The sequence below is a fragment of the Hippichthys cyanospilos genome, chromosome 1 (assembly GCF_059441005.1).
Source record: "Hippichthys cyanospilos isolate Australia breed blue-spotted pipefish chromosome 1, RoL_Hcya_1.0, whole genome shotgun sequence".
NCBI lineage: Eukaryota > Metazoa > Chordata > Actinopteri > Syngnathiformes > Syngnathidae > Hippichthys > Hippichthys cyanospilos.
Genome location: NC_142369.1, coordinates 26,027,146 through 26,041,138, shown reverse-complemented (window position 1 = coordinate 26,041,138; position 13,993 = coordinate 26,027,146). Strand labels below are relative to the sequence as shown.

General features: G+C 40.9%; 2 protein-coding genes across 9 annotated transcripts in view; both read left to right on the top strand.

The window, feature by feature from the left end:
* ank1a (ankyrin 1, erythrocytic a) overlaps positions 1-7,425 on the top strand; it is a 41,512-nt gene extending 34,087 nt beyond the window's left edge. For 7 of the 8 annotated variants that reach the window (XM_088403472.1, XM_088403955.1, XM_088403550.1 and 4 more), the window contains 4 exons: positions 2,780-2,863; positions 3,116-3,262; positions 4,406-4,507; positions 6,681-7,425. In XM_088403472.1, coding sequence (XP_088259598.1) covers positions 2,780-2,863; positions 3,116-3,262; positions 4,406-4,480 — 306 coding nt within the window. In that variant the 3' untranslated portion in view covers positions 4,481-4,507; positions 6,681-7,425. The remainder of the gene's footprint in view (positions 1-2,779; positions 2,864-3,115; positions 3,263-4,405; positions 4,508-6,680) is intronic. The other variant, XM_088403636.1, reaches the window with a different exon arrangement.
* A 3,360-nt stretch (positions 7,426-10,785) lies between these two features.
* LOC148429889 (eukaryotic translation initiation factor 4E-binding protein 1-like) lies at positions 10,786-13,814 on the top strand. The gene is made up of 3 exons (XM_088419124.1): positions 10,786-11,276; positions 12,470-12,658; positions 13,362-13,814. The coding sequence occupies exons 1-3, from the start codon at positions 11,141-11,143 to the stop codon at positions 13,391-13,393; spliced, it is 357 nt and encodes a 118-aa protein (XP_088275250.1). The 5' UTR covers positions 10,786-11,140; the 3' UTR covers positions 13,394-13,814.
* The last annotated feature ends 179 nt before the right edge of the window (positions 13,815-13,993 follow it).

Sequence of the window (13,993 nt, the reverse complement as noted above, 5' to 3'; positions counted from 1 at the left end):
GTGAGAAAGCTTCCTTTGGTTTCAAAATGTTATTTCATGCAGCTTGTTTGTTTTACTTTGCTTGTACGTGTTAATCTGTACAGGACCAGTTTGTGCTAAAAGTAATGACTACAACAAGAATGGCAATGTGTGGCTGCCCAGTGCCACTGGAGTATGTCGAGGTATTTAAAGCCCATAGATCACGTGGTCAAAGCGACAGAGAGGTGGGATTAGAACCCCCCCCCCCCCCCCCCCCCCCCCCCAGCACCAAAGTCATTGGCCGGGTGCTCTTGATCCTCCATTGGGAAGGAATGGTGTCCTGAGGGAAAGGGCCCACTGCCCCGCTTTATGGAAGGATAGCAACAAAAGAGACAGCGAAGGCAAGCTGGGGTCAGCAGGTGTTGCTGGGTTAGTTTTTTTTTTTTTTTCGGGGCAAGAAGTTGCCACTGAAGGTTAAAGAGTGTCGCGCTCTACGGCGTGCATGTGAAGAGGCTGTGCGGATTTGCGGCTGATCCAAGCGGGGCAATGTGGGCCCTAGTGACGGAGCTCCTCTTCAGCTTGGTGCTGCTGGCATTTCTGGTCATCAGCTGTCAGAACGTGCTGCACATCGCCAGCGGCTCGGTCCGCTCGGTGCTTACCTATATCCACGCTCAGCTAGACCGCGAGCTCGGCGAAGTGGAGGGCGTGGCTGACGAAGAGGAGAATGTCACCACCAGGGTGGTCCGCAGGAGAGTCATCCTCAAGGTACCTCAGGGAGGGAGGAATGCAAGCATTGGTTGCAATACCCGACTGCTGCAAAGAGCAGTTTCATTCTTGTTTTGAAAACTTTTGCAGTCGTTAAGTCTTTTTGTAGGATAATTGTTTGAGCCACACATACTCCCAGGTTCTAAAGTTTTCTTTCTTCATTTTAGATGAAGCTGTGACAATTTTGTCATTGGGTTGGTGTCATTGGAAAGGGAATTTATGTTTTTTTGGAGCTAGCCTAACTTTAAGCAGATTGGTTTCATTATGTCAGATTGGATACAATGCGGTTGGTGGGCTGATAACTCATTAGTCTGATTTTACAATCATAATTTTCACACAAAAATCAATTATTTGTAATTTGAGTCAAAAAGTTCGACACATTTTGATGTTGCCTAGGAAATTAGAAAAGAAAGCATCTAACTCATGCCATGCTTGTGAAGTGAATAATATCTTCATTTTTATTGGGTTGTTTTTATTTCCGTGAAACTTCAATGAGAAGTCAGGTCAGGTGTTTGTACACAGAGGCGGAGTTACATGGCGGGCATCCCCACCCCCAGCCTTGTCACTTTCTGCCCTAAAAGCCTAAAGAGAATATTTATGAGTGATCGGGATGGAAACTTAAAGAATATGTTTTAGGAAAGACTATTAAAGTCTACTTGTAAATGTAAATTGAAACTATTATTTTCACCCTTATCAAACCATCCAAAATCATGGTTTCATGAAGTAAAATATATCAATCTTACACAAACCCCTATAATACAAGGAGGAACAAACCTAAATAAAATATGGTAAGGAATTGTAATAGTTTTGTGTCATTGTGTTTGGATGAATTTAGATGAATTCCATGCAAAAGCCATCAATCACCACTGCAAAATGGCATTGACCCTCAGTGGAAATGGATTACTTTATTTGTTAGCAAGCTAGTCAGTGGTTCTTAAATGAGAGTACTTATTAAAATCTCATGTACCCACTAAAATATATTCATATTTTAACAGGGTTTCTTGGGGCGTAAGGCAAATAATATTTCTTTTTTTCTTTTTAATGCTGTGGTTTTCAAATCAGGAGCAAGCTAATTTGAACATGAAGCCACTTACTGTATTGCCAAATAAGTTAGTGACATCTTTGCAAAAGGGTGCATTGTATGTTGTAACCCAGGAGTGTCATCTAAGACTCCTGCTTCAAATGATCGGATGTGGTTATTAGCCTTTTGCTGAGGTTGCTGAATCAGATGTGTTGGAGGACGGGAAAAACCAAAAACATGCATGGTAGCAGCCCTCGAGGACCGAGTTTGGACACCACTGTTGTAACTCTAAGTGTTGTGATTTTCCGGCAGATGAGCCAGAAGTAAAACAGATGATGTTACAGTACATGATCTGGCCTCTCTGAATAAAATACGCCTAAAGATACCATTACTAATGTTGTTCCAAAGTTGAGACAGACACATCAGGCACACGACTCTGTTAAGTCTTCTTTTTTTTTTTTTTTTAACCCAAAAATACTTTCCGATCGTTAGGAAGTACATCATTAAAAAGGGTGGGAAAACTGAACTAGGCCCTTGACCAAAGGCAAAGAAAATGCTATTACTTGTTTAAACCCTGCAAAACGTTGCTTTTGACCTTACTTGCATTATAGATGCATTGGGTAATGTTCTGCATGTTTATCCATTTCATTTCATGAAAGCCTGACTGGATGGTATCATAAACAATGAGTTTTTGACATAAGCACTCGAATGACACGCATATCCACCCCTCAATGAGTTGTTGTGTTACCCTTGGCCACCCCACTGAAAAAAAATTGCCAATGCCCCCGTTTGCACACAAATCTTTTTATTGCCTATCTACAATTCTGAACATTGATTGGCATCTACATTAAAGGTAATTGGTAGCCATGGCAATGGCACAGTCACCATTCTCACTATAGGAATGTCTTTGCAAACATTTTAGAGCAGTTGCTTTAAAGTAAAAAAGGTTCCCCACAAAGACCACATACCTCTTTCACCGTGCGGTTGATTTTCTTCCAGGTTTTCCATTATAAAGTATGTTTCACTTCATCACAGGGGGATGAAGCTGAAGATCTTCATGGGGAACAAGTCAGCGAGGAGCAGTTTATGGACGAGCATGGAAACGTCATCACTAAAAAGGTCAGACACTTGCCATTGTTCTGTTGTTGTATGGTGCATTTTATGTTGCAAATACCATGTTAGTGAGAAAAAATAACATACTATAACGAATGTTGTTTATCATCACCATGCTTTAGATTTGAACTTACACGCATTTGATGATTGCTTTGTTAAAGAAATTAGGGGAGTATGTCAAAATGTGGCAGCATTTTGGGCATTTTAATGATGAAAATGTCCGCGACCCATTGCCAACTCCACCGACACGTGTGTCAGATTGTGCGAAAGGTGGTGCGCAGAGGAAAAGGCGAGGACGGCATCCAGGACGTGAGCGTGGACGGTTCTCTGCAAGACGCCAATGAGCTTGAGGTGGACGCCGAGCAGTTCATGAGCTACGCCATCTTGGGCCGAGAAAGCAGCAAGGTGGGCTTGTGATCTACAGCCAGTTGTGTCATCACCCCCTTCCCCTCCCTTTAGCCCAGATGGACCCGATCAAATCAGATGACGCAGTCACGCTTTGACACGCTTTGATTGACATCATGTCTGTTGGTGAGACTTGAGTGGACTCTCGAGTCTGATCAAGATCACCAACAAGCTTAACATGCATGAGCTTCACTATGATGATGATGATCAGTAGAATTGTAAAGCAGTAGAAAAAGAAGCGTTTGATGTGTGCTGGACTAGTCTGGAACCTCCAAAGCTGAACAGGAGCTGTTCTGATGCTGACTGAATTTCATGTCGATCCTCCCCATCCATTCATTTTTGTCCTCAGCATAGCATAGCTGACTTTAGGCAACAGTTACATCCTATACAGGTTGCCAGCAATTACATGGTACATGTAGAAAAACAACCATTAACGCTCACATATGTTTTTGAAATGTAGGAGACCAAAGACTTTCACTTTTCTTTTCTTTCCTATTTTTTTTAATCAGAAAATCTAATTTTGTTGTGGTCTTCAAGCAGTGACCGTTCAACGTCAAGCATTGGTTTTACAGAAAAAGTATGTTTCTCTCCCGAACATTTTGCTTCAAATCCACCGCTTTTCAAGCGTTCATCTTGGGAGGTTCCTCTGTGATTTCTGCATGTCAGCGAAACAAAAGAGCTTAGGTGCTGTCATTACTCTAGCTTTAATGCTCAAGTCACCAGTCACTCTAGTCATGTTTCCAGCTAATGTAACAATCACTAAAACTGCACCTACCTCACATGTTTGTCCTGTACGTTGACAAATCTTTCATGAATATGACCTCATTAAAGTCTGTGGTGCTTCAACTGAGACTGTGTGCTCTGTCACTCCACCCTTCATCTCTCCAGTCCACCTAGTATACATGGTCCTTATCTTCAACTGCCAACCATTGCTTCTGTCCTTGCCTGTCTGATTATATATTTATATATATGTATATCCTTTCTTTCTTCCTCTTTCTTGTTTCTCTCTTTCCTCACCTCTGACTTTTTTATTCTGCCCATCTTTTTTTTGCCTCCCTGATTCCCCTCAACTTTTCGCCTCACTAATATTCCCTCCCGCCTTTCGTTCCGCCCCCGTCATCCCATATCTTCTTCCGACTGTAGCCCGATACTGTGGATACTGTGAAGAAAGGTGCTCAGATAGTGAAATGTGCCAGCCTGCGGAGAGTTAAGCAGTGAGGCAGGCTGAGCGCTGCTTTCCCGCAGGTACGGGATTCACCCACAGTGCGCCTCGTTCTGACGTGTGCTGGGCGAGACCATTTAATCCACTCTCCTTGGTGGATTAAATGCCAATGAATGTACCTTTAACTTCACCACTAATCCTACTGCAATGTGATGCTGGCGCAGCAACGAGTAGCAATGTTTGGCCTTGCGTATAGTCGTTAGGCATTTTATTACCGGTAGGTACACCTGCACAAACAAATCAAATCCAATTTAAGTAGTCTTTTACTGCCAACATTTTCCTCTTCCTTGTAATTGTGATTATGATCACACATAGAGGTCGTGAATCTCTATAAATGTGTTTTATTATGGATCACAATTTCCATGAATGGGTCTCAATTATACATTTTAATTGATTTTGCAATGTTTGCATTTGTAAAGGCATTTTTTTTGGTTGGATTTGTTTATCGTGCGTGTGTACTTTATTGTTCGGTGAATGGAGATTAAGGTTTGGGGTGGGGAGTGTTTGATCCTAAATTCAGACAAGGTATTACGGAGAACCGTAAAAGTGAAAAGATTTAACAAAGGCAATAACGACAAAACTATTATAGCCTACTGATTTTTTTGGAATTCCACAAAAACATCAGTCTGTGGGCTGAAGAATTGGTCATTTGTAATCTCCCTTTTCGAACAATAATGGAAATGTGTGTCTGATAGACCACACATTGTGAAAAACTCAGAACATTTGTTGTTGTACACAGGTATTTGGTTCTCATGAGTTCTTGTAAAGAGTAAATACTACTAGATAGAAATGAAGCACCATTATGATACATTTTTCCGGATTATCACAAATTACATTCACACACACATCCATGTAAAGTATGAGCCCTGTATGAATTCAATGCAGTATTTTTCAGTATTGACACAAAGCTATTTTAAATAGACGTGTTCCATACCAAAGGCCAAAAACCTTCCAGGCAAATATCTAAGTAGTTGGATCCTATAACTATACAGTGATGTAGTGGATGAATCTTGCTTTTTTTCCTATTATTATTTCCTTTTGTATGACTTCCAAAGATCATTGTAACAAAGCTAGTATCAGAGTTTAGCAAAACACTTTATACACACATGGCATTGGATGCGAAGTGTGCTTTAAATAGAGTTATATCAACATTAGAACAAATGTTTTGATTTCATGTTTGTTGTGATCACTTGAGAAAAAGAAATAAGGTTGCGGTCAAGGTCAAATGCTTGTGTGCACATAGGGAATGTGTGCGTGTGTGAATGCGTGTATGCGTGCATGCATACAGTGTGTTTATTTGTGAGTGTGTGGTACTTGCCCTTTTCAACAGTGGGCCATTACATTCCTTCGATTGTTGGTATTTCAAGTAAATGACAGCTGAACATTAAACTACCTCTACCTGCCACTTCAGGCTTGCTACAATAGGCCCAATGCAGTGAGGCTGGAGAAGTGGAGGATCTGTAAATGTCAAATCCTCAAATATTTCATATGATAACTTATATAGTGAACCCCCCGCCTCGGCACTGAAATCTGTGGGGGCAAGCTACCCTCTATAAAATGTGGAAAAACTCACTTATTCATTAATTTTGTGCTCAGGCCAATACAGTGATAACAGTATTGTTTTGGCACAATTAAAGAACCATACAAACGAGTTGGGGAGCCATCCTCTTGTGGGATTGATTGACAATCATTGTACAGGTATGCCTTGAAATATGAGTGATCTGACTTGAATTTTCCAAAATCCGAGCCATTTTTCAGCAGATTTTTACTTTTAATTATTTTCCGCTTCAAAAATGAGATACAAGCTCTACTCAAGTCACAACATGCAGCAGTTTGGCAGATAGTAAATAATTCTTCAAAAGCATCTTGAACCCGCTCCATGCACACTCCCAGCTGAAGTGTCTATCAAATTATACATTAAAGAACTAACAAACAATCTAAAAAACAAAGACATTTTTGTTAATGACGTATATGAATTATGCTGTCCCCTGTGGCCAACTCACAAACAACAGAAGGAACCAGTGGTGAGCCTTTCTCATGACCTATTCAAAGCAGGGCTGCAGTGGTTCACTGTACATGTTGTCGAAATGACGATCAGCCGGGGTAGCTTGCATGATAAATAGCCATTCTTATTGTGAACGTGATCCGAGGAAAATGGTGATTGTCCTAAATGAGCATGTGTTCCTCTGTCCTCAGAATTCTCTGCAGGAGTCGAGCCCGTCCCCGAAAACTTCCTACATGGACACATGACCAGCAGCAGCTGACACAAAGTGAAGAACACTCACAAACAAACAAAAAAGGCAAACAAAGGAAACGAATGGCACCAAGTCACTACTGTCGCACATACCGGAAGGATAATTGTAGTTTTTAACAAGATTTTTTTTTTTTTAATTAAAAAAAACACACAAAAAAACATGAGGACAAACCACTAAACTAGACGCATGATTCCCTATCAAACAAAACAGACAAAAAAGTAGCATCCAAAACATGCTTCCTGTTGTTTAAGTCAGCATGAGCGACTGTCGCCGCATGGCCTGTCTTTAACTACAAATACCAAAGGGGGGCGGGGAGGGGTGTTGGGGGTGCGATTCATCTGTGTGGATACAGGCATGCAATGTGGTCTACGTGTGATCCAAACGGGAAACATGACCCAACAAGGAAACACCGATCCAACTATTGAAACAAATGGAGTAAAAACAGCTCCAGGAGAGGTTCGCGTAAAAGTAACCTATGACCTCTCCTCCACCAAAAGCAACATTACTAATTGGACGCTAACAGTGCTACAACTGTCAACTAAGAATATGTGTCTTGTACATAATATGGTATGCAATATATTTAATTGCGTTATTGTTGAACGTCCCACTGATGCTGCTATGGTATTCTCTTCTCTTCCTGCTCAATTTGAATATATATATATATATATATATATATATATATATATATATATATATATATATATATATATATATATATATATATATATATATATATATAGATATATATATATATATATATATATACATGTCTTTGTGTGGACAGCAACATACAAATGTGACCTAGTTTTTCCCATGCTCTCCATGTGCTTTTTTCCCCTCTGAACTTGATGCATAGCTGGTTCGAGGCTATGTGCGACCTTCGCGCAATAAGACATCGGAGGTGGCTGATAATTGTCTTTATGCTCGTGAATTTTGTCTCGATCACTATGAGCCAAAATGCAACTTCTGTTTCCCATTACGAGCCGAAACAATGTAGCAGTACTGCACAACTCCTTGACGGCATCCAAAGTCACCCCCATCCCCGGGGCTAAAAGGGTGTCCCCCGTTTGTTTTGGTGAGGGCCGTGGATGTGTTGAGCTCTTGTCTCATGTAGCAAAGCCAGCCAGCAATCACTGTGAAGAGAGACTGAGCCGCAACTGTGAGCCCACCCTCGCTCAAGCGTGTTTCGTTGTCATTGTGCCTCGTGCCGAGGAAGCAATAAGTGCGCTCATAAAAGGACACGGAGAGAGGATTCCGGGGGTCACAGTCGGGCTTTCAGTCTGTTTGCTTTACTCCATGCAGAAATGATGTCAATACATTTAGAAACGCACATTTTTGTCACTTTGCTTCTTTGAAAATGACACGGGAGGCCCTTTGTTTCATGTGAACGTTACGGTTAGAAAAAATGTCCCGCACCGATCGTTTGTCAGCAAAGCGCTCGCTGTTAGTTTTGTTAGTCGCGGTACGATATAATATCACGACTGATTGCTTTACCTCGGTAAATGTGCCATCGCATATCATTTGACTACCTGCAAGCCTTTTCTTTATCAGTCCGTGTTGACTACCGTTATCAGTCGCACAAAACGTTGCAATAAACATGGATCTAATATGTGTTTGTTTTTCAGCAGCCACAGATGAATGTAAAGTCTTGGTAATTCTGTAACTGTTATGTGTTAATGTATTGACCGTATGCTATAGTAGACAAAAGTATACTGTACGCTCTGTATTTGCTGTTGATCGTCACCCCCATTACAGACCTGTTACTATCATTTGAGGGAAGCCACAAACTTACGTTTTACGTTTAAGCAGCCCTTCACAGCATATTTTGCAGCTGATGCATTTGGTCAAGCGAGAGTGTGTAATGCTGCAATCCCCCTTATGTTTCGCTCATAAGGGCTTTGTTTTTGAAGCAGGGGCAGCTACTGATGTCAGGGTTGTGTTGGGGTCCGAGGTCTACTAAAAAGAAAATTGTCGGTGCAACGGAAAATGTCAGCGGCTCCAATGGTTAGATGACGACAAGCATTTTCCCTCAACGCAGCCCACCCCCAATCCGCTCCCCCACGCCTTACCCTGTACTGTACAGTATATTCTTTCAAAGGCTTCCACGTGGTGACACGTTGAATGTGGAGGAGTCTTGCTATGTGCACGCTGAGGGGCGCTTTGGTACTGATCAAGAGACTACTGAAGTGACGCCATGCACCGATTCATGCAAAAATATTTCCATTGCAAAAATTAGGGAAGACATGTACTGTATATTCCTTTTAGAATGGATGGATATTAACGCAATAGCATATTACTCAATACTAAGGAATGCAAATGCACACATGCACAGAAAACGTTTTTAACATGAAAGGCTATATATATAAATATGAATATATATGAGAATATATATATATTTACTTAGAATGCTATGCACCCTTACGTGTCAACTGGGATTCTAGTTATGTTATGGATGTACTTTTAGCATCAAACCTTCAGATGTAGCTACAAAGAGACTGTTGACTTCTGGGTAATGCCTGCACCTGAGGATGAATTAGGGTCTCGCGGGTATTTGAACTTATTTTGTTTGCGTTTTTTATTATTGTTATGGGGAATCGAACATGGATTTTAAGTCGACATGTACAAAAAACTTTCAGTCCAATCAAATCCAAGAACATCTGTTGACAACCTTCTCTGTACACCAGCTCAACATTTACAAAATAATAAAGAAATGCAATGTGTGTGTACATTTTTTTTCAAATGACAAATCATGCACTTCTCTTTTACATTACAGTGCAACTACAAGACAATATTCATGGAAAACTAAATATCTTGCTTCTTCTTTAGGCACCTCTTCTAATGGCGTAGTACTGTTAAGTTTTGCACGGAAAAAAAAAAAGTTATTTTTTTACACTGCATAAAATCACCACAATATGAGTTCCATTCCTGTGGACGCAACATAACCAAAATGCATGTCTAAGATGTACCATTACTTAAAACACGTTTAATAAAACATTTGAGTTCAAGATCATCACCATCCATCTGTCCATTTTCTACTGTTAAGAGGTGAGAATTAGGGTTGGGTTCGTCTTTCGTGTTGATTGATTTTCAATAAAGTTTCACTTTTTCACTTTCATAAGGAGGACACTCACATTAAATAGTAGAAACTGTTTGCATTCTGGTGCACCAGTAAAACATGAACATTTGCAGGACCTTAACAAATAATAATAAACTAAATCAATTGTACTCACAAGACAAGCTGTGAAAATAGTGTTGAAAACACAATATGTAAACTCGTGTCATTTAAAGAATGATTTCTGGTTTTATGAATGAATATTGGGGTATAAAAAAAAGAAACTCGATTCCGTTCATCGTTTTGAACGGCCTCAGAGCGTGCGAGTGCATTTTAATATGTGCAAGAGTGTTTCGAAAATTCTTATGGAGTTGAGGGATTCCATTTGTGTGTGAGAGTGTTCCAGGAGTGTTTTTCATTTGTTTATATTAATGGCCCAGAAGTGTTTCCCAATGGGTCATCATTTGCGGGAAGGACAAAGTGTATCGGGTGCAAGAAACAATGATTGGTGGTCAAGAAATGCCAGCGCCTTTTTCCCCGGCTACAGAAACTGGCTTCCGGGTTGCGGAACGACACCACTAATTTGTCTTCTTCTATCTGTTTCACATAACGGGGGGAAAAAATACAGGAGTGCTCGTCAGCCACTCGTCTTTGCACAATCTCACTACATCATCCAGAGACCTGGGTCCTCTCCTCTTTAGCAATCTACTCAGGTTTTCAATTGGGTTGGGATCTGGGGACGGAGATGGCCGTGAGGGGTGCTTGATTCTGTGTCCTGTGAACCATGTCAATAATTTTCAGTATGGGAGTATGCTTCGGGAGAAAAAAAGTTATTGCAAGGCTTTTAACATATCTTAATCAGGGGTGCCCGGCCATAAATTATGGAGCCAGGGCGCTGGATGTCACCGGGCTCCCCCCTGAGCTTTGGAGACCCTGTTTGGGCCAAACCCAATGTAGGAATGCCTGTTGGCCTCTTGGAGGCGATGTACGCTTACCCTACCCACGTGTGGATGTTGCTACTTAGCCTGTCTGTCTGGTTTTGTGTGTGTGTGTGTGTGCGCGCAAGTGAGGGGACAAGTTCAGGTCCTTGTAACAAAGAACGTGAACTAGCCGTGTGCGCGTGCGTGCGTGGCTGCTGAAATGTGACTTTTTTTTCTTCTTTATTTTTTTTGCCTACGCGTTCCAGTTATTTGCACTTGATGGTTTATTTGCGTTAATGCGAGAATAGTCGTATCCGAGACAAAGCGTGGCGTTGGAAGCTGAACTGTGCTGGAGTACTTAAGGCAGCTAAGGCAGATTCAGAGTTTAGCTCGATCCCACATTAGTTTCAAACGTGCAATCTGGAGAAGATGTCCACCGAGTGCCAGACGAGTAATGCTACAGCCATCCCGTTGAGCAAGAGGGTGGCCATCCACGATGCCGCGCACATGCCTCCAGATTACTCCACTACCCCCGGGGGCACAGCTTTCAGCACCACTCCTGGTGGTACGTACATTAATTTGCCATCGCCTTGGTCATTCTTGTTCCCTGTGATCGTGGATTACGCACATGGATGCTGCAGACAAGTTTGGCGTGTGTCTCCTGTCGCAAGCTAAGCTAATGTTAGCAGCTTGTGCACTCTGCAAGTCGAAGAGCAGTGTTCGGAGAACAAAGAAAACTGACAGTCGTCACAAAAGCCGAGCGTTTTTTTAACCATTGCCTGCAGGTAATTTGACACCGTAGTGGATGACTTATCTAGTCTTCCTGGTGTCTCAATTGTCTGATACTGTGGATGTGGCGTCACTTCCGATCATTTTCTGTTGGAATGCATCGTCAGCAAGTATTGGCATGCAGAGAAGATCCTGTCTCTACGTACGTCTAAAAAATGGATTATATTTATGTCCATTTATTAACTGTCTATAACGTTTCCGTTGCATATTTGAGACATTCTTTATACTCAAACGTTGGCTTCCAAACCAACGTTTCCCCACTTCTTAGGTATAAAAACCCCCTAGAATCCACAATAAATGCGTATAATGAATGTAGAGAGGCAACTTTGTATTAACGTTAAAAAGGCATTCGTGAAGGTCTTTTTCAGCCTGTGTTTATTCCATCCATCATAACTTTTTACTTCTGATGTTTTGTTGTAGTTATCTACACTGATATACCATAGAAGTTGTCAGTAAATAGCAGGGGTGTCCAAACTTTTTCCTCAGCCGGCCACATACAGAAGTGTCATAAAATGCAAGAATAGCATTTTTTTAACTAATAACTAAACAACTTTCATGTAAATTTAAAGCTTGACTCGGAGCAGAAAGTAGACGAAACCAGTTTTGCTTGTAAAACAAGAATGATCATTCTTCACTTTAGTAGTAAAAATGCGTGGTTTAAAAAAAAAAGTGTGTATATTTTCATATTAAGAAACTGCAGTATATTAATCAAATTTTTATAGGTAGCAAACGTATGTGTTTTAGTATATGCCACAGGTCACTTATAAATGAACGGCTGGCCACAAATGGCAACTGGAGCATAGTTTGGACATCACTGGTTTATCATATACCTGATAAACCAAGAGCACCATCTAGAGAAGTCGAATCATATCACAGGTGGTTCATGAAGCTTCATTTTCCCCATCACCATTCGATGGCATGCACTAAAAATGACGTTTCTGAAAAAACACTTGTGTTTCCACACATAAGGTACCAGGATTATTTATGACCGAAAGTTCCTGCTGGGGTGTCGCAGCTCTCCTTCAGCCAAGACCCCTCCCCGAGGTCTTCCAGACATTCCCGGTGTGACAAGTCCTCCCTCTGCAGGAACCAATGAGATGAAGGCCAGCGATGGGGAACTACTAAGCAATAGCTGTCCAACTGCTGGCAGCGCCACTGGTATGTTCAAGAGAACTTTTTTTTCTTTTTTTCAGTTTGACAAATGAGTCTTGCCTCATGAAGTCTTGAAGTAGATAACCCATTTTCATTTCCAAATGAAACTAAACTCAACTCTCTGTATGCACGCTAATTAAGAAGGGACCAAAGAAAACGTGTCATCAAATGATTTGAAAGTTGTTAGCACACTGCAATTTGATCAGCTTTTACACATTAAAGGTTCAGTTCTTCCGCTCCATTGTTAACGATTGGATCGCCGCCTTCCACCATGATTTACAAAATGGTTACATCCCAAATTATTGATGAGGCACCGCTGCAATGTGTAATTGTAGATCGTAAAGAATTATTGTCACATGTATAGCACGACAGTTCTTATAGATATACAAATTATATGGTAAGTTTTTTTGTTTTATTTATCAATTCAGCAAGAACGTAGGTTAGTGTGGAGTTGTACAAATTTGTGTTACGTCACTGCCATTTCAAACTGAGGACCGCTGTCATACGCACACAAAATAAACACTCCTGACCAAAAACATTTCATAACCAAATTCATAATAATGCTACAGTAATACTGCTTTGAATGTATGATGCTATGACAACTGTTTGAGAGCCGGACTTTGCTGTGGCTTTTAAGGCAAAGGTTTTCACAAAATGTATTTTTATATTCCTCCGCAATGTATTTATTTGCTTTGTTTGTGTTTTACAGGTGACGATGCACAGTTTGAAATGGACATCTGAGTTATCCAAGTGTCATTTAAAACATATCAACAGTATGCTGTGAAAAGAGGATTGGTGCTACCATCTTGTCCAAAAGGCTTTCTTCCTCAAGGTGGAGTCCTTTTTTCCCACCCAGAACGCTTCTGTGATTTAACCTACAGTTTACACTATCTGCCTTAAGGCTCAAAAGGAGGGTGCCTTATTCTAAGGTGAAATGCTCTAAGGTGTATGCTTGAAAATGTAAGCAAGCCCGTTAGCATATTATGACAATCAGAGTTGAAGGGAATATGCCCCAATAAGTTGTTCCACAATATGCAATTATTTTCACACACACTTTAAGGTGCTCTCTGGAAAGTCCTGGATACTCCACCATCGAAAAACAAGTGCATTTTCATCAGTTTGCGGTATTCATAACAATAAAGGAAATGCAATTGAATTCAAACTTTGTGTGTGTTTGTAATCTAACAATCTTCTTTTGCTTCCACCTCACTGGTCAGAATACAGATTCGGTGAGAAAGACAGCCTCAGCTTAAACTTGTTTATTTCTTCACTGTATGAGAAATTGGTTTGTCTTTTTTGTTTGTTTTAACTGAAGACGTGCTTGGAAGACTTCAAGGTCTC